This window comes from Pristiophorus japonicus, chromosome 11, assembly GCF_044704955.1.
Source record: "Pristiophorus japonicus isolate sPriJap1 chromosome 11, sPriJap1.hap1, whole genome shotgun sequence".
Lineage (NCBI taxonomy): Eukaryota > Metazoa > Chordata > Chondrichthyes > Pristiophoridae > Pristiophorus > Pristiophorus japonicus.
This window is the reverse complement of record NC_091987.1, coordinates 89060876-89087711: the sequence shown is the minus strand read 5'-3', so window position 1 is coordinate 89087711 and position 26836 is coordinate 89060876. Positions and strand designations below refer to the sequence as shown.

The following is a 26836-nucleotide window of genomic DNA, read 5'->3' as shown; positions in this document are numbered from 1 at the left end:
TTATGATGATAGATTGAGTAGACTGGGTCTTTACTCATTGGAGTTCAGAGGATGAGAGGTGATCTTCTAGAAACATTTAAAATAATGAAAGGGATAGACAAGATCGAGGCAGAGAGGTTGTTTCCACTGGTTGGGGAGACTAGAACTAGGGGGCACAGCCTCAATATACCGGGGAGCCAATTTAAAACCGAGTTGAGAAGGAATTTCTTCTCCCAGAGGATTGTGAATCAGTGAAATTCTCTGCCCAGGGAAGCAATTGAGGCTAGCTCATTGAATGTATTCAAATCACAGATAGATAGATTTTTAACCAATAAGGGAATTAAGGGTTACGGGTAGTGGGCAGGTAAGTGGAGCTGAGTCCACGGCCAGATCAGCCATGATCTTGTTGAATGGCGGAGCAGGCTCGAGGGGCTAGATGGCCTACTCCTGTTCCTAATTCTTATGTTCTTATTATGTACGCTTGATTGGCACCCCATCCACCACCTTAAACATTCACTCCCTCCACCACTGGCACATCGTGGCTGCAGTGTGTACCATCTACAAAATGCACTGCAGCCAAGGCTTCTTCGACAGCACCTCCCAAACCCATAACCTCTACCACCTAGAAGGACGAGGGCAGCAGGCACATGGGAACAGCATCATCTCCAAGTTCCACTCCAAGCCACACACCATCCTGCCTTGGAAATCCTGTTCTTTCATCGACGCTGGGTCAAAATCCTGGAACACCCTACCTAACAGCAATGTGAGAGGATCTTCACCCCATGGACTGCAGCAGTTCCAGAAGGTGGATCACCACCATCTCAAGGCAATTAGGGATGGGCAATAAATGCTGGCGTTGCCTGCAACGCCCACATCCCATGAATGAATAAAAAGAAGTATTCGGAATGGGCTGCCATATAGGGTAGTCGAGGTAAAAATATTGAGGTTGTTCAAAATACAGTTTAATGCTGTGATGAGTGAATTACAGTGTTACTGTAATTGAACTTCAGTTGGACAAATTACCTTTTCTCACCCCTTACTTTTCTTATATTACATTTGTACAAGTTGAAGACAATGTAGAAAGGAAGGGTGAGTTCCAATTTGCAGTGCATGATGGGAAATAAATGAGTGTCGAGAGACTTTCTAGCAGTCTCATTGCAATCAGTTTCCTCACAAACTAGTCACACACCATTTAAAACAAATTACATTTTTTTTTAAACTTCACATAAATTGAGTCAGACCACTTCGGGAAGTGTACAATGTGTTTATAATGTAATTTTTGAACCAGATTGTGCCAGAAATGAGACACACTGTGGTTTGCAAAGGACACTATAAATGGCGCATAAGTTAATACTGTGCTGTAGATTTTGTTTTTACAGTTAGATATCATGCCAATTCAGCAAGTCATCTCATTCGTGCTATTCATTTCTGTCTGTGACCACAAGCATGACACCAAGATTAAATAGAACATTTTTGAATTCATGGTGTCCTTAAAATCAACTGGAAAACTGTACTGAGTTTGTATTTCTTGTGCAGATAACTGATGCTCAGAGTTCAATCTTTCTATCCTTGACAGACAAAAACAAATTTTAATAGAAATGTTTTCATCTTAAATATTTTTGAAACTTTTAAAAATGAAAACTGAACACAAGTGTGTCTAAAATGTTATGATAAAATTATATAAATGGCTGCCATTCTGATCTCTTGAAGTTTATTCTGGAAAATGTTCAGAGTTGTGAAGGGAAGAACACACTTACTTAACTCTTGCATGTCTGCAGTAGCATTTCTGCGCAATGTCCAACAATAATAGACGAATAAAATCTTGTGTTTTTTTTCAGATTAAAGACAGGGTTGTATTCCATGCATTCAACGAGTAAAAATCAATGAATTGGCACAGAGAGTTATAGGAATGTTCATACAGTGGGCACATTAAGCCTGCCATTGATTGCAATCCCTATATAGCCTAATGAAAAAAATACGGCTTTGGTATTTAGCAGTTTAGCCCTTGGGTTGCTAGTCATTGTGCATGATACTTAGTGCTGTACTATTGCTTTACGTATTTAAAAACAAAAGTAAATAACTGATCCTTGGGCACTTGCTGTGATAGGATTCGACCCAGATAGTGCCTTTGGCTTAATAGGAAGAACTGATACAAAGAAAAAAAACTGTAATGGCTTATTTTCCCTTTTTCCTTCTTACTCTTCTCTGCAGCTAACAGTCCACATGACCATAAAGGTGGCTATATTGTGCATTTTACTGTGATATTCCACATACAGGAACACCATGACAAAATCACCCACCCAAGATACTCAGACTGGCAAATGATGGGCAGTGGTGTTTCACAAGGATCAGTGCTGGAACCACTGTTGTTCACCATTTACATAAATGATTTGGACTTGGGAATCAGAAGTACAATTTCAAAATTTGCAGAAGACGCCAAACTGGGGGGTGCAGCTAATACAGAGGAGGACTGCGACAAAATAAAGGAAGTCATTAATAAACATGCAGAATGGGTGTGTAATTGGCAAATTAACTTCATTATGGATAAGTGTGGGATAGTACATTTTGGCAGTGAGAATAAGGAGGCCACATACTCCTTGGAAAATAAGTGTCTAAATGGGGTAGAGGAACAGAGGAATCTGGGGGTACAGATACACAAATCACAAAGTACACAGGTTAATAAGGCCAAAACAGCAAACAAAGCACTGGGGTTCATTTAAGAGGGATAGAATTGAAAGGTGTGTTAACTTGCATAAAACCTTGGTTGTACCACACTTGGAGTACAGTGAACAGTTCTAGTCTCCGTATTGTAAAAAGGATTTCGAGGCACTGAAGGTGCAAAAAAATTACTAAAATAATATCTGGGCTAAGAGGTTATACCCATCAGGAAAGATTGAACAAGCTGGGTCTCTTTTCTCTAGAAAAGATTAAGTCTGAGGGGTGAAGAGGTCACCTCTCTAAGATTATCAAAGGATAGGCGTAGAGAAGATGTTTCCACTTGAGGACAAGACCAGAACTATGGGCCATAAATATAAGATAGTCACTAATAAATCCAATAGGGAATTCCGGAGAAACTTCTTTACCCAAAGAGTGGTTAGAATATGGAACTCACTGCCACAAGTAGTTGAGGCGATTAGCATAGATGCATTTAAGGAGAAGCTAGATAAGCACATGAGGAAGAAAAGAACAGAAAGATATGTTGATGGGGTTCGATGAAGACGGGTGGGAGGAAGCATAAACACTGGCATGGATCTGTTGGGCCGACTGACATGTTTCTGTGCTGTAAATGCTCTGTAATACTACATGCTACGTAACTATGGAAGAGAGGAAAATTAATTTATTGATAAGTAGACAAATAAGCTGTCCACTTGAGTGCAGAGAATGTTTGCTTAATGTAACTCCAGATGAGGATTCTGACTTATCAAACATGAGAATTAAGAGCAGGAGTCGACCATATGGCCTCTCTTGTATGCTCCGCCATCCAATAGCTTCATGGTTGCTCTTCTACTTTTTCCTGTCCGATATCCATATCCCTTGATTCCCCTAGAGTCCAAAAATCTATGTATCTCAGCCTGGAATATACTCAATGATTCAGCAGCCACAGTCCTTTGGGATAGAGAATGTCAAAGATTCACAACCCTCTGAGTGAAGAAATTCCATCTCATCTCAGTCTTAAAGGGCCGACCCCTTATCCTGAGATGATGCCCCTAGATCTCGACTCTCCAGCCAGGGGAAGCAACCTCTCAGCATCTACCCAGTTAATCCCCCTCAGAATCTTGTGTTTCAATGAGATCGCTTTTCATTCTTCTAAACTCTGGAGAGTATAGGTCTGATCTCTCCTCATAAGATAACCCACTCATCCCAGGAATAAATCTAGTTTACTTCCGTTGCACTGCCTCTCAGGAGACCAAAACTGTGCACGGTAAGCCAGGTGTGGTCTCACCAAAGCCATGTGCAATTGCAGCAAAACTTCCTTACTTACTGTACTCCAACCCCCTTGCAATAAATGCTATTTGCCGCCTTAATTGCTTGCTATACCTTCGTGCTAACTCTGTTTCCTGTACTAATTCACCCAAATCTTTCTCAACACCAACATTTAATAGTTTCTCACCATTTAAAAAATATTCTGTTTTTCGATTCTTCCTACCAAAGTGAATAACCTCACATTTCCCCACATTATTACTCCATCTGCCACCTTTTTGCCCACTCACTTAACCTGTCTATATCTCTTTACAGGAATCTTTGTGTCGTCACAGCTTACTTTCCCATCTAGCTTTTTATCGTCAGAAAACTTGGATACATTGTCTAAGTCTTTAATATAGATTGTAAATAACTGAGGCCCAAGTACTGATCCTTGTAACTTTCCCATCTAGCTTTGTATCATCAGCAAACTTGGATACATTGCTTCAAGTTTACCCACTGGCAACTGAAGCAAGATAATGAAGCTGTCAACCAGATGCCTCTGTCAGTGATGGCACACCTGCCTATGGGGATAATACCAAGCACACTGCAATACTGTTGCAACAATCCAGTCGATGCTCTTGGCAGTGGGTTGCAATGATCAGCCTCACATTTATTCTTCTATAGCGATGCCTGGTTTTGAGTTTCACATTCTTTTTTGATCTATTTCATGGTGTACTCTTGATACCTCAGCAAATTGATCCTGTGAGTCGCTGAGCAATATGGTCTAAGGAGACCAGCAAGAATTGAACAATAGCATCACCACCTTCATGCATTACCACACGGTATACTACTGCTATTTTATAGCATCTTATAACATCACAGAAACTGACTTATCAGCCTGACTCTCACTGGATGCAGTGCGCTCATCTGCTCCTGAAAGATGCATGAAGAGATCTCCAAGTTCTGCCACTTATGTCCTTATACCAACAAACTTGTCAGTGGCTGATGAAATCTGACATTTTATAGATGAGTACAGATGCATATCTTCGCATCCAAAAATTTGAATGAACAAGTTTGTTGTGGAATATTATGCTAATTTACCAAATGATCAATGCACAGTTCAGGACAATTAGAGAGTGTTCCAATGAAGGAACTGTTGACTTCAGGATATTCCAAAGTGCTTCACAGCCAGTGAACTATTTTTGAAGTGTAGTCAAATGCGTCAGCCAATCTGTGCGTAGCAAGGCCCAATAAAGCTTAATGGGATAAATAACCATTTATCTATTTGTTGGTTAAATGTTGGTTTTTAGATGTGTTGAAGTTTCTGCTAGCTCTGATCATAGGAACTGTTGTAGTAAACTGCTGTGTTCTCCTGCTACTTTGCCCACAAGATGGTGTGAGGTTTTCACCCATGCTGGACCATAAGATTGAATTTCTTCATTTTTAATGAAAAGCTCAAGATGTAAAATGCTATTAGCAATAAAATTATATAATTTTGAAAACCCAGCATCCAATGACTCATCCTTTTACAGACACTCACATCCAAACTATTAGCTCACCAAACATTATTGGCGGTGTTGCTGATCTGTTAAAGAAGGGCTTAACCTTCTTTTCATTCAGCACATTACTGTTTTTCCAAGCGCTCTAGTGGTACTAATTATAGATAAGCATCATTTATGTAAGCTTTCCTGTCAATCCCAGTCAGAGGGCCACCTATGTTTAAAAATTGTATAATATCAAATTTTAACATAGTTTGAGCAACTCATTAAAGTAACAAACATCATAAAAATTGCTGTATTTTAATTTTGAAGCTATATGTTTTAAAATAAGATTATTTGAGTTCATTGATCTTCACCCTTCATAGCTAACTGCAAGACTGCCTAATTCTACATATGGGTATATGGATCAGGGAGCTTATTAAGTGGAGTAAGATTTCTTGCGTTGAAGTGATCTTTCAACACATAATCATCATTTCTCCACAGTTAGCTCCTGATACAGAAATATCAATGTTGGGTTCAGTTGGGGAACCTTAATTTTGGAGACTGCATTACATGTGTCTTGCTCTGAATTTTAAAAATATTGAATTTCAATATCTTATGTAAAGTACCATTTCCAAAATATTTGTGCAGGCCAAATGTAAGTATCGTACTTCTGTTCCGACATTCCGATCGGCAATTCAAGTATCAACGCTTAACACACCTACACTGTATCCCTGTTTAAACAGCGGTTAAACAATTTAAAACAAATGGGATAATACTTAATGTGAAAATTGTATGCACAGTAAAGGATCTCTACATGCCAAACAGAATTTCTATTGTACCATTTATTTTTGTCCCAGAAATGGAATTCTTTGGAAATTTAGTGAAGCATGACCCAGGTTTGCCTGAATTTTTGAAAATACATTTTGATAAAATATGACTTCTCTTCTGCAAAAAGCCTTTCCTTGGTTCTGTTGTTGAATTTACTTATAGCACCCACAAATGGGATAAAAATGGTTCAAATCGATGCTAGAAGGTTTCTTAGCAATGGCTCTAAGATCCTATTCAATATTTTGAAAACTTCCTACAGTTGTCCTGTATTAGGATATTTTCCAGCACATGCAGACATTTAGATATTTGTATTTGACACGGGGGTTGAGTATACATTTCCTAACGTACCGTTCACGTTCTTGTTCAAGGAGGTTGGTGAATTCATCACTCTTTTCCATGTAGTCCACATGCTTCTTTTTCTCATCCACCAATTCATCTACTGTCTGTTTGTGAGATCTTTCTACCAGGAGAAGTTGCTCTAACATCCGTCTGTGAGTCTCTTTCTGTTTTTCAACTAGTTTGTCAAGCTGCATAGAGAGCAAAATTATGTTCTATTATGTGCCTTAAAAACATAATTAGTGAAAAATAAATAATTGCGGCCAAAATTTCCTTGGGGGTTCCACTGGAATCCTGCCATAACTGCCAGTAAAGAGCAGAAACCCAGTTCTGCTGGGTCACCAACAATTCTGGTATTTCTTGAGTGGCTTTGATTGGGTGCCACTTACAAGGCCACTAATGTCGGGCAGAGACTCCTGCTTCCCATTTCCCCAACTTAATCAAGATCCTGTGTAGGACTGGAGGTTTCCACACTGAGAACAATGAGGTGTTAGTCCAGAGGAACCACAGGATCTAACAAATGGTCCTCTGAAGACTGGGATTGCGTAGAGGCTCAAATGAGCACTCAATGGACTCTTGGTAAAAGCCTGTTGTCCCCATGGAGATTGTGCCCTTCTACTGACTCACTCAAGGTCAGAGCTGAAGAGCATCAGTGAGTGTGTCACCAGTGTAACTGCTGGGATCACAGCCCATGGATTTTTGGGGCTATATTTTTAAACATTTCAAGAAATTTATTGCAGTGGAGAAGGGATTTTTGCTGAGCTGCAGTTCCTTCTAGATAGACAAACACTCCAATCCCAAAGCCTTTGACTGCCTACTCATTATTTGTGATTGCATTCTGTGGCAGGTTTCGGAATTAATTTTGCAACCTGCCTCAGAAACTTCCAAAGCTTTTGGAGATTTGGATTCCCAACTGCCATGAGGGGATTTAAAAAAATATATATAAATAAGATTCAGTTATTTCAAAAATAGTATTAAGGCTATTTCTATTCAGATTTATTTTCAAATGCAAGTTAGTAATTTGTAAAAAACTTATCTGTTATTTAAAATAAATAAGTTCCCTAATCGTAAATGGGGATTTAAACCCAGATGGCCTCAATGTCATCTGCAAAGAGAATCAACCCGTAGCCCTGGAACATCGGGATATGTGAAGAAAATAACTGACCCCAAGCAGCCAGTTGATTCCAAAGTTTCTCTTCTCACTTTGATAAACTTCAGTGATTGGATTTAAAAATTATGAGGTTGGCCTAGGGAGGAGCAAATCAGCCAAGTTTTGTGCTCCTGATTGTTGTATAATGGCCTTCGCTGGAAATTATACATGATGGTCACATGAGGACATTACCAGGCCTGGCTGTTATGTCCCCCTTTGGTCAAATAGTCAACAGTAATTGCCTCGGCTCCTACATGAGGAATAACCCTTTGGGTGAGATACCGACGAGCTGCCAGCATCCATTGAAACTGTGGCCTTTAAGAAAAGAAGGAAGAAAATTGTAACCAAACGTAACATGCACAGCTTGTGCACTAATAAGAGAAGTATTCTGAGTATTTCGAATGACCAAGTCATTATAATGGAAAGTTAAGGAATATCTCCTAATCTCAATGCAGACTGGATTTATTTCTGGTGTCCCATTTGAAAACTCAGTTTTGAATTGAATTTTATTTACATCTCAAATTAAACAGAAGGTTTCCTTGAAAATAGGTGTGTCTGTGATATCTGGGAGCTCAGTGTTGGAATATGTTACAGTCTGGCCCAAAAAGGACCAGTTGTTCTTGGAATAATTTATCTTAACTTAATCCAATACCCTCAAGATGTATCCCAGAACTTGATTAACCTTGTTGTTAATAACTTAATAAAAGGAAGATCTTTAGCTAAATTAGTAAGTCTGAGAAGTGCACTACAATGTAATCTTCCTCAATAGAAATCTGTCCTTGAAGCTACTGCAGAATATAATGAAATATATACAGTACTTTTGCTGTTGGTTTTGCAGCTCTCTTTTTAAAAAAAAACATAATAAAAATTTAATAGAGCCAAATATTAGAATAGGTACTTACTTCTAAGCTCATGAGCAAGGATCAAATTGAAAGTAATACCTCTTTTTCAAAGCTCTGATTCCAAAATCTTCTACCTTCCTAGATTTATTATACAAAATATATATTGTACGAATTAGAAATGATCCATGCCCACATTGAAGTAGGCTGTAGCAAAACATGGTATGTATGCCTATTTGGGACATGAATCTTGCAGCTTCTAGACATTATAGAAAATATGCAGTGTATTTCTCTTGTAGAAACATTCCACACTATTGCACGACACTTTTATTTTGGTGCTTATTCTAGTTCTTGTTACAGCTATACTATCCATAATAGAAAAAGAAACACTGGCAAGATAGAGGGCCATAGTGGGTATTGGGAAAAAAAAACTAATGTTCTCTCCAGTGATGTCATTCGCTACCTACACCACAAGCATAGGGTGGTCTGGCTTTCGACTTCTAGTTTGAATTATGCTCCATGATTGGCAGGAAACACCATTTAATGGGGTGGTGTCTGTTATTTTCTATGTCCCTGTAGATGGAGTACTTCACTTCCACTTTATACAATTGCGAGGCCAAGAGTTGATGGGATTTGCCAATGAAAATAGCAACCTGGCATGTAGCGGACACAAAATCCATGGTCCCTGGTTGGGATTCAAGTGCTTCACTTATTTGGTTAGGAGAGAGGAAGAGATTACAAAGTTTCATTTTAAATTTTCGAGCAGTGAAAGTACTGGCCTTCTGCTTATAATTTGGCGTCTAATTTGAGATTACTAACAAAACTTTATAGCTTGTTTTGCATAAATCACGTACCTCGACCATTGGTTTTTCATAGATGTCCTCCTGCAGTGAGTCTGTTTTTGTTTGGATTGTGTCCCGTTGGAGAGCTTGTAGCACCTTCTTTGGCATAACAAAGCCATACTGTGCTTCCAGAAGTGCCAAGTCAATTTTCTCCGCTTTCAGCACAGTTATAACTTCATCTCTGGCCTAGAACAAATCCACACAACATGACGCACTAGCATACTATGTCACCTGTTGATTTATGGAGAATACTGTATATCGAAAAAGATTTTCTTGCATGCTCACATGTATTGGGGATTAGCTAAATAAATTCTCTCCCATTATAATGTAAAATTAAGCATGACTGTGTCCAATGGAATGAAAGCTGTGGATTTTCGTCATTTGAAATACCTTCAGAAATTGTGCTTATTTCTCATTTTGCGGAGTGGGATAGGCCAATGCAAATTTGGACTAAATGTTGAACACTCTAACTGTCCCATGGTTGCAAAATCTTTTTGAGCTGTCCAAAACATAAAGGGTCAGCGTGCATCCCAGTGCAACTGATACATTTGCTCTATTGATCCTGTTAGCCTTTTTTCTTTTATCATTTTTTTTTCTTAACCCTGTGGTTTGGAATTTCTGGTTTAAATTTAGTTTTGTTCCCTGTAGGAAACTGACCAGAATTGAAAACAGTTTTTCTGCAGAGCAGATTGTTGTACAACTTACTTAGGCTTTGTTCATGGACACAAGGTGACAGAAATTGTCAAGAAAATAATACACAAAATGGGCTCAATTTTCCCCAATTATCTGCGCAGTTTTTTTGGCATGCACTGTTTTTTTTTGGAGTAAATAAAAATCTCCAAGTCCTAGTTGCCCCAAAGTTTCTATGCCAGTGTAATTCGCTTGGGTACGATTTTTTTTTAGGTTACGATTTTTTTGCATCATAGGGAACATAATCTGATGTCTGCGCCAGTTTTTCAGATTTAAGCAAGTTTGGCCAACTTACATTTTTCCTAAGACAACGTATTTGACCACTCCCAAAAAACCTTCTGGGCAATTAAGAAAAACCAGCGCACATTACAAAATCGGCGCAGAAAGACGCCATTGTTTTTAGCCGAAGTTTTGGAGGGAGTCAAGAAGGCAGAGAATATGCATCATGAATCTTAATTCTTTCAAAGTCAAAAGGGAGAAATTGGAAGTCTAATGCAATTCTTGAATTTTTGATTTTTTTCAAAGTACCACCACACCACTGAATGTCTCCGTCGGCCGGCAGAACCGTTCCCTCACCCGGACGCGGGTTCGGGGCTCGGCTTCAAAAGAAGCTCGGAGGTGGCGGGGGGGCGGGGGCGGAGGAGGAGAGTGTTAGAAACAGAGCCCCTGTGTCCGGGTAAGGGAGCGATTCTGCTGACCGACTCTCGAGCCCGGTGAAGAGATGTTTGGTGGTGGGATGGTACTTTGAAAAAAATCAAAAATCCAAGAATTGCATTAGACTTTGCTGCCCCAAATGAATGCCTAGCTCCCCGTTCTAAGCACGCCTATTGCGCATGCGCAGACCAGGGTGTGGTCCATACTAGGGCGTGCACCTTGGAGAGGGAGAGGAAAGAAGAGGTGTGAGTGCTTTGTCCTGCTGTTTTGAGTTTTAATTATGGGGCAATATTGACGATGCCATACCTCGTGCAAGCCTTCTACATGATTGTGCTGCGGAGGAGAAGATTGATTAGGCAGTATCACCTGAGGAACCTCAAAGCACGTATGATGATGGGCAGGAGGCCTTACCCACATCGGGTACATCGAGACAGGCGTTCGTACCTGCACCTGAGAGAGGCAGACTGAGAATGCTGCGTTTCCGCAAAGAAATTGTAACCGAGATCTGAGAGTTAATAAAAACAGACCTGCAACCTAGAAGCGTCAGGAGCACTGCTTTGTCAGTTGAAGTAAAGGTTACAGCTGCACTTTCATTTTATACATCTGGATCATTCCAGGCTACAACTGGGGATGTGTGTGCCATTTCTCAAAATGGAACACATATCTGCATTTGGCAGGTGACTGCTGCACTATATGCCTGGAGGAATGACTACATAAAGTTCCCCATGACCGCCCAGGCAATGCGTGACAGGGCTACGAGCTTCTCCAAGATTGCTGGCTTCCCCAAGGTTCAATGCTGCATTGATTGTACCCACATCACCTTACGAGCACCTTTGGAGGATTCTGAGATGTACAGAAACAGAAAAGGCTTCCACTCCATTAACTTGCAGCTCGTCTGTGACGACATGCATCGCATCATGGCAGTTGATGCGAGATACCCTGGGAGCACCCATAATGCGTTCATCCTACACAAGAGCACTATATCTGCCATGTTTCAGCAGCAGCCGAAGGGCAGAACAGGCTGCTGGACGATAAAGGGTATGGCCTCGTCACCTGGAACATGACGCCCCTACATATAACCCAGATGGAAGTTGACCGGGAATACAACGTGTCGCACATTGCGACGTGCAGCATCATAGAGAAGACTATTGGCATCTTGAAGCAGCGTTTCGATGCGTGGACCATTACGGAGGCTACTTGCATTACTCCCCTGAGATTGTTGGTCAGTTCACTGTTGTGTGCTGCATGCTGCACAACTTAGCCATCATGAGGCAGCAGCAGCTGGTAGTAGAAGACCCAGCTGAGGTGAGAGTGGCTGATGATGAGGAGGAAGATGCAGATGACAAGGAGGAGGAGGACGAGGAAGCCATGCAACTACCTGAACCCGGAGCACGATGGCAGAGGAGGGCAGGCTGTTGTGTCTCTTTAACGATTGCTCGAGCCAGCAGCTCATTCGTGAACGCTTTGCTGCCTGAAGGCTCAGCGGCAACTATTCCAAATGGACCATGTGTACTGTTTGGATTTGTTCCGTAATGTTGTGTTGTGTTAATGGAACAAATAATGTAAATGATTCAGTTATAATTTAAAATATATTTTATTCAAAATTTTAACACTTGTTTGTACTTAACTTTTATAAAAATATTCTTGTATCAAACTGTTAACTATTCAGTTAAGATCACTTACAAACTTTTAAACTTGTAAATTTATATCTCTTACAAAAAACTTTGAATTTGAGAACAGTTACAACAGTAACAACAATAATAATAACAGCAGCAGCAAACAAAGGCTGCACCCATCTCTCTTCCATTTTATTCTAAGACCGCCCGCTGCGCTTGGTCTTGTTGACTCCACCTCTGCCCGCTGATGGTGGCGCAGCATTTTTCGGGTTGGTACCAAGCTTATTCTTTCGAGCATCTCGGGTAATGCTTGCGCACTTGCAGTTGTTGGGCATGAGCAGGCGGTAATGTGGAAGGCCCGGCTTGGGCTTCTTCAGAGGCTGGTCTGGGGATTGGATTGGGAGTGGGAGTTGATTCCGTCAATGGCTGCGTGGTTTGGGCGTGTTCCCTTATTGTAGCAGCTACCTCCGACATTCCCTTCTTTGTGCTCCGCCAGCGTCTCAGCTACCTGCGACATTCCCTCCCTCATGTGCACCGACAGTGTTCCCATTTCTCACGAGAGTGTTGTTACTTCTCCTGACATTCCTGATACCTCATCACCCACCCCACCGATGGGGTCCAGGAGTGATCACATAAGGTCAATGCTCTCCCCACTCATTGCCATCAACTGAACCACATCTGTTAGATCCTGCACCTCAAGAGAGTGCTGTCGAGCTCTCTTTCCACTCCTCACCCTGGGAGTGGCTCGCTGCACCCCACTGGAACCCACAGCCTCGGACAGTGGGGCCCTGGTTGAGGCTTGCTGGACCCGCAGCCTCCGACAGTGTGAAACTATGAAATGTCCCAACACTTGCACCACTCAGGAAATGGGCTGGCACTGCAATGGGCACTCCTCCAGAGTGAGTGCAAGAGTGGGGGCTTTATCCTCCCCCACATGCTCTTAGTCTGGAAGGTGGGAATGGAAAATGTTTTCTTCAGCTCGTCCATGTCTGAATCTTCTTCTGCATCGGCTTCAGCCTCGTCAGGGTTGGCCTCAAGTTCTTCAAAATCTAACAGAACAGACAAATGGTTAGCAGCAGAGGAGGGGACAGGGTGGCATGAGTAGGTACACACAGCGCAGGCAGCAGGCTCATTTGAAGGACCATGATGAATGATAGCACATTGCATCAACCGAAACGTAGCAGACGGAGACATCCCTATGAACTGAAGCATGGCTAGCCCGCGCAGTACTTAACATTTAGCAAAGCCAGAGTCTGGAATTTGCAGGACTTGCCCTCTCCCTCAAGTGTGGGCCCAGCTTGTGCAGTGGTGGTTGCTTTTCTCCAGACAGGACCCATCAAAGCAGCGACCCTGTCTTCCAAGGGTGTCGGAGGGTGCAGATTTTCCGGGCCTCCTGTTAGAGTTCTCTCTGTCTTGTTGTGGGCCACCTTCGTCTGCAAAGCTGAAAATATAAGTTTTTAGAGAGGGTGTCTTTCTGCTGGGTGGGACATACAGATGGTCACATTTTTAATTGCAATTCCAGTGAATAAATGAAAATATTACTTACACCAAGTGTTTGACCAAGGTCCTGCCACTTTTTGCACTTTTCTCCAGACCTCAGGGTGGTCACCATTTCTAAGTAATCTTGTGAAATCTTGGTTCCAGTGTTTCTTCATTTCTTTTGATTAAACTTTTATGTGACCTCTGCTGGTGTCCAGCTTGTGCCATCTGGCCTCAATTACAGTAACCAGAGCCTCCACTTCGTCCTGTGAGAGTTTCTTGGTCCTTGAGCTGTATTGCATATTGTAGCTCCGATTTTTTTCCACTCAGAATTAAAGTTCTCACACACAACTGGCTGTTTAAAAATGGCTGAATGCAGACTGGGAGGTGTACTGGGCATGCGCGCCCATACCAGTCACATAAAAAACATCATTTTTTTTGTGCATGCATAGAAGGGGGGATATCCTTTTTTTGCCGCAGATCTTAGGCTCCACCCCCCCCAGGCTGCACAGTGCCAATTTCATAAGTTAGAACGGGGAAACTTTAACAGTTTTTTTTGGCGTAGTCGGACCCCCAAAAAATGGGCGTAACTCTTCAAATACACCAAAAAACGGCATTGGGGAAAATTGAGCCCATAATCTTTTTTTAAAACGCAGCAACTGAGGAAAGCAGAAATGAATGAGGCATAGACACTGTTAAATGAAGACTGAAACAATCAACCAAAGCTCCAAAAACTACCAGAAAAGTAGTTAATCCTGTGTCGATCAATACTTTCAAAAAGATTAGCACCAGTTGAGAAGGAAGCTTTATATTTACAGCGATATTAATAAATATATTTAATTCACAGGGGTTAGAAAGAAGAATAGAGATCTCTGGTGGGGAGAGTTTGTGATGGAGAAAATCTCCTGTGTACTGTGGAAGCGCTAGGTTTGATCGACCAATTGGCTCTTTCTCATTCAAATCAATTTTATTTTCTGTAATGGGTGGATATGTTCTAAATTATGCTGATGTAGACATTGCAGGCTGATTATAAAGCAAATGACCAGTTTAATCTTGCTGGGAGAAATATCTAATCGAATGCTGATATCAAATAAAACTGCAAAAAAGGAAGCCTAATTTTGGTACAAGTATTTTTGAAATCTCAAATTTAATGGGAAATTTGCATTTTTTTTAAACTAGCTGTGGTTGTGACTTGTACACAAAGCAAGTTCTGCCCTGAAGCTTTGTGACACAGTCCTAAGAAGGAACTCATAAATAACATTTTAATATATCCTGTGTATGCGAAAGTATATACTGAAGAAACTACAGGTACCTGTAGAAATGTCTTTCCACTAAAAATAATTACCCCAAATTTGTTGAAATAAATAATAATAAATAGCTTTTGACAAAAAGCTTGTAAATTATTGTTGTTCTTGAGCTATTACATGGAAAGCTTGATGAGTTTTAATTTCAACAGCCCTTCCATGCTGTTCACACTTCAGTCTGTCAATACAATATTGTAGCAGTAATCTTTTACTGTGAGCATTTTCACCTATCAACTGAATTGTGTGTTCTGCCTTGCAGCATTGACCATCACACCAACCAGTGTGGAGAGAAGCAGTCTACAGACAACAGCTCAGAAGCTGAAGGCAACAGCAGGTGAGACTTCATTTTCAACATTCCAATTGACATAGCTGCTTAGATGTTTAAATGTGTAGATGGAAGTGATCGCACTGAAAATAGTGTCAAATTCTGGGGTTCTGATGTTGATAAGCATGCATGAGCTTTGCTCTTGTGGTTTCATCTAAACCCACAATGGAATTATTCTCATTTACTCACTGACTCAACTTAGCCTTAATCTTGCTTTTCTTTTTACACTACTCAATCAAATCCGTGACAAAGAAAGCATTTATTCTCATCAAACATTTTGAAATGTTATAGTTAATGCAGATTACCAACCTCTAATTCACCTTCAAGAACACTGAGCAGGAACAACAGATCATCTCGTGAAAGATCTTCATGTTTTTTGGATGATGTCTTTGTTTTATGATTTCGCAACACAGTCCCTGTCTCTTCCATATAGTCTCTTTCTCTTTGATTGTTCATTTTAATTGCTCCTGAGTATAACTCGTCCCTTTCAGAATTTCGATGACATGACCTTGCTCTTTGATGCAACCTATTTTTGGATGAGCTTTCCAGGCTGTTGCTTCTTGAGCGCATTTCCAACTGAAACAGTTTAAAACACAGTTTTTTTTAAATGAAGTTATTTAAATCATCAATATTCTAATTGCAACAATTAGCAGGATCTAAACTCTAAATGTATCACTGCCAGTAAATAGAGCAGTCTCAATTTAAGGCAATTAAATAGTTTTACTATTTAAAAACTATTGACATGCAAAGCAGAAACCGAATAGGAAAGGTTGTGACCACCACTACAAATCAAATTGACAGTCCAACCTTTTTTCAATTGGGATCTGGATAACAGTGTGGTGCCCAGAAGTGATCACTACAAGCTTCCGGAGTTAGATGTATTCCATCCCACACCCCAATCTCCAAGTATGAATGTGAGACATTTACATCTCTGCTACATATAGGTTGGATGACATATTTCATGAAGTCACATCCACTAAATGGCATTTACAACTTAATAAATTCCCTTAGTTTTCACAATATATACTATCCATAAGGATCAAGTAACTTCGAGTGTCCTTTTGCTTCCACCCCACCCCTCCAACCTTTCTTAAATCAAAATAAAGTTTGTTGGACTGTCAAAAGATGTGCCAATTGCTTCCCACAGCAAAGCGCCAGAATAAAAATTATTTAGAGTGCTTACTTTATTAAATATAACATTGGATAAAAGAAAATTGTTCTAATTTTTCAGACTGTTTCAAACCAAATAATGATGTTGAAATCAATCCTGGTATCTTTGGCCATTTCCAGTAGTCTCAAGTTTATGTAGATATTTTATTCTGAATTCAGTCCATTCTTGTGCCAGATGGCATCAACTGTACCTGTGCTTCAAGTTTTGATAACGTGTAACATTTGAAAACATTCATCGGTGATTGTTGTGCTTTACTTCAGATTTATTAGGAAATAGTTCATATTATTTTGGACATGAAATGGTTCCTTTCTCCATTGTTTTAAACCTTGGGCATTCATAAGTTTCATTGTTTCCTGTTTTTAATGAATAACTTTATGACTTTTTAATGACTCATATCTATCAAGATGTGGGATATTAGTGATAGGGAATGGAGTAGTTTCCATTTTGGACGTTAGCATTATTTAGGTATAAGATAGTTAGATGTAGGGTAATACTCTCTCTAATTTCCTCCAAACTGATGTCTCAGCCCTGGTTATTTTTTATTGCTAAATTTCTGGATCAATTTTGTAATTATTTTAAAAAATATATATTTTCACCACAATATTAATAGACTTGTTTCTGGAAAATGTAGCATTGATCTCCCCTCCCACCACCACCCCCCCCCCCCCCACCTTCCACTCCCATTGCTGAATTTTTCCTTAATTTGAGGGTTTAAATTACAAAAAAAAATGAGTTGAAAATTAAGAATACTAAGCACTTAACAATCGCCGATAACTTCACAGTTTGTTCAAATGGGCAAAGGTTAAAATTGTATAATTGTACAAAGTTGCCTAAGCCAATTGAAGACCTCCAAATATACGAGCAGAGAATGCATTGGTGTCAGTTCAGTTTTATAATCAGTTCAATTTCTTCCACTGCGGCAACTAAAATGATCGAAGATATGGTTGAAAACCTTAATTCCCGAATTGGATGACTCATCCAGAATAAACGTGTAATGTTAGCATCTTTATTTGGGTTTGGCACATTTCTTACTTTAGTTTATATTTATTGTTATGGCTTTAATCTTAATCCATAGCTAATAATCTTAATCCATAGCTAATATAGACCATTTTTATTTTGGCGGGAAAAAAACATTCGGCCCATTTCAGTATAGTCAGTATTAACGGCATGCACATTTTAACAGTTAATACAAACAAAAAGAAGAAATAGTGCTACTTTTTCGGTTCCCCAAACTCTGTCACTCTGACTCTGTCCAGTTCATCAAAATTCTCATCCTTGTTTTCAAATCCCTCCATGGCCTCGCCCCTCCATATCTCTGTAATCTATTTCAGCCTTAAAACCCCACAAAATATCTGCGCTTCTCAAATTCTGCCTTCTTGAGCATCCCTGATTATGACTGCTCAACCATCGGTACCGTGCCTTCAGCTCCCTAGGCCCTAAGCTCTGGAATTTCTTCCTTAAATCTTTCTGCCTCTCTACCTCTCTTTCCTCCTTTCAGATACTCCTTAAAACCTGCCTCTAACAAAGCATTTGGTCATCTGCTGTAATTTCTTATTATATGACTGTGTCAAATTTATCTGTTTTGTCTTGTAATACTGCTGTGAAGTGCCTTGGGACGTTTTACTATGTTAAAGGCACTATATAAATAAAAGTTGTTGTTGTTGTTTAATACACTCCTTAAAACCTACCTATTTGACCAAGCTTTTGGTTATTTGGCCTAATTTTTTCTTATGTGGCGCGGTGTCAAATTTTTGTCATAACATGCCCCGTGAAGTGATTTGGAACGTTTTAATTCGTTAAAGGCGCTATATAAATACAAATTGTTTTAATTTAGTTCATTGGATGATATCTCTACTGTGTGTAAATACTCCACAAAGTATGATATTGGCACAGCCCAGGAAAGTCAAGGAAAAGGGTTGAAGGTATAGATGTGATGAGAAAGAACTATTTCCTCGCATGCAGGGTAAACACTGACATGGTTGGACCGAATTATCTATTTCTTTGTTGTATCTTTTATGAATTTGTACATCACAGATCTATACTGAATTTGTTAATCTCAACTTGGGTAACTAATTGGTTTAAATGTTCTGGGATGAAGAACGTCAGCTTGTATTTTATGTTCCTGACCATTATGTATTGACCCTGATAGCAATGGATCTGTGTGGACACACAAGGAGAACAAAATTAGTCTGGCTGTGATGCTCCCACAGGTAAATAGCTTTCTAACATTCACTATTCAAAGACATAAATGAGGAATAGTCAGTGCCAATGAAATTACATCTTGAGCTGTTGCCCACTTAGGAAAAAAGTGAAGAATAAAATACCAAACCTGACAGATAGGGTTACTGGAGTTTTTACAGTTGGCTTGATACCTCAGGTGATGAGCACTTTAGTACACTCCCAGCCAATCTGATGATGTAAGTTCCTCAGAATTATGCGGCCAATTTTGTACTACCATAGTATGCTTCTATTTATATATGAAGGTTGAACAATGACAAATTATATTATAGCATCGTTAATCTGCTGAAAATACCCCGAGGTATTTACACAGGAGAGCACTACAGAGTAGGAGTGATGAGTTGTAAAGTTAGATTTTGATGTGGATTTTCATGACTTTAAGAGAGCAATAACAAAGCAAAGATGTTCAGTGAGGGAATTCCAGAGAATTCTACTGAGATGGATGAAGGCTCTGCTTCCAAAAGACGAGTGTTGGAAGTTGGAATTGCACAGAATGCCTAGTGAGAGGATAGCAGGCCTGGACGTGACTGGGGAGGGCAAGACCGTGGAGAGATTTGTATACATGGGGCAAAGTTTTAACTTCAGTGCATTGGGAATTAGGAAGTCAATTAAGGTTGGCAAGGACAGTGATGATGGAAAAAGCTGATATTAATGTGGGACAGGATGTGAGCAAAGAAAGGACAATGTTGCAGACGTTACTGATAGATTGAAAATGGGATTTGAAACTTAGCTCACGGTTGAACAAGATATTGAGTTTGCTTCTTGTCTTCATCAGCTTCAGCTAGCAGTTAGAAATGTGGATGGATTTGCGAGAACATTTTTAATAGGAGCCAAAGAAGATGACAGTGATTTTCCTTATGCTCAGTTAGAAAAAGTTCTGGCTTATCCATGGCTTTATGTCAGATAGGCAATCTGACAGCATGGAATCAAAGGTGTGATGGAAAGGTAGAATGGCGTGTCAACAGCATGCATATGGAAACTGTCCCATGTGTGTGGATATTATCTTTAAGAGGCAGCAACTGGACAAGAAATAAGTGGATAGTTCTTTCAGAGAATCTGAGATGGTCCGAATGGTCACAAGGCCTGCAAAAATTCTTGATTCTATAATAAAAGGAGGAGAACAAGGGTGGAACCTTATGACACTTTGGAGATGACCCATGTAGGGGCGAGATGCATAGCTTTTGCTGGAGATGGACTGGCTATGTAAGAATAGGTAAAACTGGAATCATGTGAGGATGGATCACAGTAGAAATGGTGAATGTGGATGGAGGTAAGCCATTTTGAACATCACAGAGAGGTGGGGAACAAATGTGCCATGACTCATCATCATCATCATAGGCAGTCCCTTGGAATCGAGGAAGACTTGCTTCCACTTCTGAAGTGAGACCTTTGGTGGCTGAACAGTCCAATACGAGAGCCACAGACTCTGTCACGGGTGGGACAGATAGTCGTTGAGGGAAGGGGTGGGTGGGACTGGTTTGCCACATGCTCTTTCCGCTGCCTGCGCTTGATTTCTGCATGCTCTCGGCTTTGAGACTCGAGGTGCTCAGCGCCCTCTCGGATGCACTTCCTCCACTTAGGGCCGTCTTGGGCCAGGGACTCCCAGGTGTCAGTGGGGATGTTGCACTTTATCAGGGAGGCTTTGAGAGTGTCCTTGTAACGTTTCTGCTGCACATCTTTGGCTCGTTTGCTGTGGAGGAGCTCAGAGTAGAGCACTTGTTTTGGGAGTCTTGTGTCTGGCATGCGGACTATGTGGCCTGCCCAGCGGAGCTGATCGAGTGTGGTCAGTGCTTCAATGCTGGGGATGTTAGCCTGAATGAGGACGCTGATGTTGGTGCGCCTGTCCTCCCAGGGGATTTGTAGGATCTTGCGGAGACATCGTTGGTGATATTTCTCCAGCAACTTGAGGTGTCTGCTGCCATGATTACATTCACAGAGGATGTCATTGATGATCTTGTTTAGGGTGGATTGAACAAATGAGGAAGATTGTTAAAACAATTTTTTTTTAAAATTTAATCGTAGCCAATCTTTCCAATTCTTTGTCAGATCACAAACGCCAGAGGTCACCTTGCACACATCAAGGATCACCCTGCGCTAATGCTCTTAGCCAAAAGGCCTAGAGCCCAAGCACCGTTCCTGGAAGTACTGCAATACCAGGTTCGTGCCATGGAGGTGGATGGGTCAAGCCACCCCATCCACCACCTATTTCCAAAAAGCATAGGAGAACCACCTTCCTGATCCAGGGAGAACCACGTTGGGGTCATGGTTACTCCCCTGTCAGGTCAGTTATGCATGATCTTAGCCAAAAGGCCGAGAAACGATGATTGTTAAAACAATTTTTTTTTTTTAATTTTTCGTTGCCAATCTTTCCAATTCTTTGTCAAATCACAAACGCACATCAAGGATCACTCTGCGCCAATGCTCTTAGCCAAAAGGCCTAGAGCCACTGCACCGTTCCTGGAAGTACTGCAATACCAGGTTCGTGCCATGGAGGTGGATGGGTCAGGCCCCCCACACACCTCCGTGGAGGTGGATGGGTCAAGCCACCCCACCCACCTCCTTAACAATTGCTGCAAGCATGGTCTTCCTCATTTTTTAAAGAAGTTTAAGCACCTCATGTAAAGTTCACAACCAGCTCATCCCTTTTTACCTCTTTCTGACCGAGTGTGGTCAGAGTTACTTTAATGTTCACTGTTGTTTCCTTGCCTTTATTTGAGGTGAAATTTCCTCCTGTTGATAAATTTACCAAAAATTATCAAACATGATACTAAAAATATTGTTTGGAAACAAAACAGGATTTTGCATTTTGTATTCATGTTAGCTTTTTTCGATAATTGGATGACACTTCCTGCGATCTGCATATTTTACAATATGTGTATTTGGGGTGTCTGTTGACACCTCTGGGCAAATAATTAAGGGTGTACCCCAGAAAGAGGTCTGAATTCCAGCAGAATGGGAGATTATAGGGTGCAGATTTCTTCAAGGAAGGTGTCTCAGGTGAATTCCCTGCCAGCCCACTGTGAGATTACATTAATGTCCTATTTGTTTAAAGAGAGTGAATGTCTTTTAAAGAATGTGGAAGACCATGTCTATATTAGGCAGTCCAATAATTCTTGTAATTTTGCAGGAGCTTTCTGAAGACTTGGACTAATGTTAACATAGGGGTTTTTGCAAATGCATTCACTGAAGTAGACTGTAGAACCCCTGAAGTAATGCTTTTGTGGTACAGTAGAGAGCCGAAACTTGATGCTTTACAGTTTTTAGGACCTATTGACCTCATTTTGATTATTCTGCAGTCACAGTGGTTTGCATTCTGGATCATTTCTCCTCCTTGACATAAACAATGTGACATATTAATTAGTTATAGTTTGAACTTGTTCTGTTTGTGGAATGACTTCATATTCAATAGAATGCACAGCATCCAAATCACACTAGGAGATTTTCCATTTCAAGCTGCTTAGTTGATTGTTTTACTGTTTGGTGAATTGCAACATTACTAGTTACTGGTGAATTTGTTTTAATGTTGCATAGGTATATAGTTTTGTGCATGCAGATTTTCCCCTTTGTTGCTGCAAAATTAACTGCCATTGGCTAACTTTGCTACATTGGACATCCTCTAATATTATCATAGGCTGTAAGTCAGAGGTATGGTATTACACATATTTATAATTAAAGAAAACAGGCCAGTCACTAATTCAGGAAAATGAGAAAAAAGGCAATTTTTTGTGAAAATAAATAAACAAATTGCAAAATAGATAGGGAAAAATTAAAGGATTAACTCAAAAGCTAAGCATAACATCAGTCACATGGCATTTAACATTTAGCTAGCCATGTAAAAGTTTACACTTCCTTGCATGGAAGAAGAAAAAATTAGACTTGGGAACATAGGAACAAAAGTAGGCCATTCAGGCTCTTGAGCCTGTTCCGCCATTCAATTAGATCATGGCTGATAGTGTATCTGAACTCCATTTACCCACCTTGGTTCCATATCCCTTAGTACCTGTGCCTAACAAGAACTATCAATCTCAGTTATGAAATTTGCAATTGACCTAACGTCAACAGCTTTTTGGGGCTGAGAGTTCCAGATTTTCATTACTCTTTGTGTGGAAAAAGTGCGTCCTGACATCATCCCTCAACGGCCTAGCTCTAATTTTAAAGTTAGGGTCGCTTGTTCTGGACTCCCCCAACAAAGAAAATAGTCTATCGAGCCTATCCGATCCTTTAATCGTCTTAAACACCTCCATTAGATCACCCCTTAATCTTATAAACTCAATATAAACTTATGGTGATTTGGTAAAACACCAGATCTCATTAATTGGGATGGTTTAAAATCTAGCATATACTAATACAACGAAAGTCTTAAGGAAATGGAAATATTATTGCTGCAGGAGATGCTGTTTCTTGGAAGTTGGAGTGAAGCTAAATTTAAAAAAAAATAATTCTCAGGATGTGGGCATCGCTGTCAAGGTTGGCATTTATTGCCCTCCCCGAGGTGGTGGGCCGCCTTTCTTGAACCTCTGCAGTCTGTGTGCTTGCAGCCAAGTTGTCCATCCAGTTTTTATTTTTGTTCTTTTGTAGCAGTTTGATACAACTGTGTGACTTGCAGAGGGAAATTAAAGTGTAGTGTATGGAGAAGGAGTCAGACTGAACACTGAGCTCAAAGTAAAGTGTGACCGTAGTCTTTTATTGCAGGTCTCCAGAGTGCCTCTCCAACCTGTGAAGCCTTCTTAAATACCTGTGCTCCCAGGGGATTATGGGATCCTTTGGGACTCCAGTGGATGAGCCCTCTGGTGGCTGTACAGAGTAAATGCAAGTATACATATATAACAACACTCCCCCTCAAAATCAATAGTGTAACTATTTACAATGTGAGTCGATCTGGGGCCCTTCTTGCCCTGGTTGATCATCTCGGTGTGAAAGCTGGTGTTGTTGAATCATTTGTTGGGCCCTCGCTGGGCTGCTGTGCAACTGGCCATGCTGGGCTGCCTGGTGTGTTGGGCCCTGCAGGGCTGCTGTGGATGATGGGTTCTGCTTCGTGGTCAACCGTAGTGCCGGTTGCCACTGGTGTGTATGTTGGGGGATCAAAAAAGGTAGGGTCCAAGGTGGGTTGCTCAGGATAGTCTGTAAATCTGAGTTTGATTTGGTCCAAGTGTTTCCGGTGAATAAGTCCATTTGAAAGTTTGACCCAAAACATCCTGCTCCCCTCTTTGGCCACGACAGTGCCAGGAAGTTACTTGGGACCTTGTCCATAATTTAAAACAAATACGGGATCATTGATTTCAATCTCGTGTGACACATTTTTGCTATCATGGTATGCACTTTGCTGAAGCCGCATGCTCTCTACCTGTTCATGTAGATCATAGTGAACTAACGAGAGCCTTGTCTTAAGTGCTCTTTTCATGAGCAGTTCAGCAGGTGGGATCCAGTGAGTGAGTGAGTCTCGTGCGGTAGCTAAACAGGACTCGGGATAGGCGAGTCTGCAGTGAGCCTTCACTTACCCTCTTAAAGCCTTGCTTGATGGTTTTCACTGCTCTCTCTGCGTGACCATTGGACGCTGGTTTAAACAGGGCAGATGTGACATGTTTGATCCCGTTACGGGTCATGAATTCTTTGAACTCAGCACTGGTGAAACATGGCCCGTTGTCGCTCACCAGGACATCAGGTAAGCCGTGTGTGGTAAACATGGCCCGCAGGCTTTCAGCGGTGGCAGCGGACGTGCTAGCCGATACTATCTCACATTCAATCCACTTGGAGTACGCTTCTACAGCCACAAGGAACATTTTACCCAAGAACGGGCCTGCATAGTCGATGTGTACCCTAGACCACGGTTTGGAGGGCCAAGACCATAAACTTAGCGGCGCCTCCCTGGGTACATTGCTTAACTGTAAGCATGTATTACATCTGTGAACGCAGGTCTCTAAGTCCGCATCAATACCGGGCCACCACACGTGGGATCTGGCTATCGCTTTCATCATTACGATGCCTGGGTGGGTACTGTGGAGGTCATTGATGAAGGTGTCTCTGCCCTTCTTGGGGACCACTACTCGATTGCCCCACAGAAGGCAGTCTGGCTGTATCGACATTTCATCTTTGCGCCGCTGCAACGGCTTTATCTCTTCCTACATTTCCACTGGGACACTGGACCAGCTCCCGTGAAGCACACAGCTTTTGACTAGAGATAATAAGGGGTCCTGGCTTGTCCAGGTTTTGATCTGCCGGGCAGTGACGGGTGATTGCTCACTCTCAAATGCTTCTATAACTATGGCTAGATCTGCGGGCTGTGCCATTTCCACCCCCATGGTGGGCACTGGCAGCCTGCTGAGAGCATCGCCGCAGTTTTCTGTGCCTGGCCTGTGGTGGATAGCATAGTTGTATGCGGACAACGTGAGCTCCCATCTCTGGATGCGGGCCGGTGTGTTGGGATTTATCCCTTTACTCTCAGAAAACTGGAATAAAAGTGGCTTATGGTCAGTTTCCAATTTGAATTTTAGCCCAAACAGGTATTGATGCATTTTCTTTACCTCATAGACATACGCTAATGCTTCTTTTTCAGTCATGTTGTAAGCTCTCTCAGCCTTGGACAGACTCCTGGATGCATAAGCAACCGGTTGCAGTTTCCCGATATCATTAGCTTGTTGCAATACACACCTGACGCCATATGACGACACATCACATGCTAGTACCAAACGCTTACATGGATCGTACAACACAAGCAATTTGTTTGAGCATAACAATTTTCTCACTTTTACAAAGGCATTTTCTTGGCATTCGCCCCCTTTTCGTAGTAAGACATGTAGTGGTTTTAGCAGTGTGCTGAGACCCGGTAAGAAGTTATAATTCAAGAGTTCCAGAAATGACTGCAGCTCCGTTACGTTCTGTGGCCTCGATTGCCTCCGTCTTCGCATTGGTGGGCCTGAGGCCGTCCGCCGCAATCCTCCTCCAAACCGGACGGTCTGCACCTGGGCAGGACCGGAACCAATGCCCTAGGGGGAGTGTTTGCTCGTGCTGTTGGGGAGGAGTTAAACGAACATGGCAGGGGGATGGGAACCTATGCAGGGAGACAGAGGGAAATAAAATGGAGGCAGAAGCAAAAGATAGAAAGGAGAATAGTAAAGGTGGAGGGCAGAGAAACCCAAGGCAAAAAAATAAAAAGGGCCACATTACAGTAAAATTCTAAAGGGGCAAAGTGTGTTAAAAAGACAAGCGCGAAGGCTTTGTGCCTCAATGCGAGGAGTATTCGGAATAAGGTGGAAGAATTAACTGCGCAGACAGCAGTTAACGGATATGATGTAAATTATATCACGGAGACATGGCTCCAGGGTGACCAAGGCTGGGAACTCAACATCCAGGGGTATTCAACATTTTGGAAGGATAGGCAGAGAGGAAAAGGAGGCAGGGTGGCGTTGCTGGTTAAAGAGGAAAATAATGCAATAGTAGGGAGGGACATTAGCCTGGATGATGTGGAATCGGTATGGGTGGAGCTGCGGAATACCAAAGGGCCGAAAACACTAGTGGGAGTTGTGTACAGACCACCAAACAGTAGTAGTGAGGTTGGGGACAGCATCAAACAAGAAATAAGGGATGTGTGCAATAAAGGTACAGCAGTAATCATGGGCGACTTTAATCTACATATTGATTGGGCTAACGTAACTGGTAGCACTGTGGTGGAGGAGGATTTCCTGGAGTGTATTTGGGATGGTTTTCTGGACCAATATGTCGAGGAACCAACGAGAGAGCTGGCCATTCTAGACTGGGTGATATGTAATGAGAAAGGACTAATTAGCAATCTTGTTGTGCAAGGCCCTTTGGGGAAGAGTGACCATAATATGGTAGAATTCTTTATTAAGATGGAGACTGACACAGTTAATTCATAAAATAGGGTCCTGAACTTAAGGAAAGGTTACTTTGATGGTATGAGGGGTGAATTGGCTAGAATAGACTGGCAAAGGATACTTAAAGGGTTGACGGTGGATAAGCAATGACAAACATTTAAAGATCACA

At 41.3% G+C, this 26836-nt stretch overlaps 2 protein-coding genes and 1 pseudogene across 10 annotated transcripts in view; 1 reads left to right on the top strand and 2 right to left on the bottom strand.

Annotated features, from left to right (window-relative positions):
* cmss1 (cms1 ribosomal small subunit homolog) overlaps nucleotides 1–26836 on the top strand; it is a 362453-nt gene that overhangs the window by 184769 nt on the left and 150848 nt on the right. For 5 of the 6 annotated variants that reach the window (XM_070893711.1, XM_070893708.1, XM_070893709.1 and 2 more), the window contains one exon: nucleotides 15361–15435. In XM_070893711.1, the coding sequence (XP_070749812.1) occupies nucleotides 15361–15435 (75 nt within the window). Of the gene's footprint in view, nucleotides 1–15358; nucleotides 15436–26836 lie in introns of those variants that run through there. The other variant, XM_070893712.1, reaches the window with a different exon arrangement.
* The window catches only part of filip1l (filamin A interacting protein 1-like), a 293850-nt gene that overhangs the window by 170533 nt on the left and 96481 nt on the right, over nucleotides 1–26836 (bottom strand). For all 4 annotated transcript variants that reach the window (XM_070893705.1, XM_070893707.1, XM_070893704.1 and 1 more), the window contains exons 2-4: nucleotides 15736–16002; nucleotides 9371–9544; nucleotides 6540–6718 (exon numbers count right to left, since the gene is read on the bottom strand). In XM_070893705.1, coding sequence (XP_070749806.1) covers nucleotides 6540–6718; nucleotides 9371–9544; nucleotides 15736–15996 — 614 coding nt within the window. In that variant the 5' untranslated portion in view covers nucleotides 15997–16002. The remainder of the gene's footprint in view (nucleotides 1–6539; nucleotides 6719–9370; nucleotides 9545–15735; nucleotides 16003–26836) is intronic.
* Nucleotides 20956–21157, bottom strand: LOC139276525 (U2 spliceosomal RNA; annotated as a pseudogene).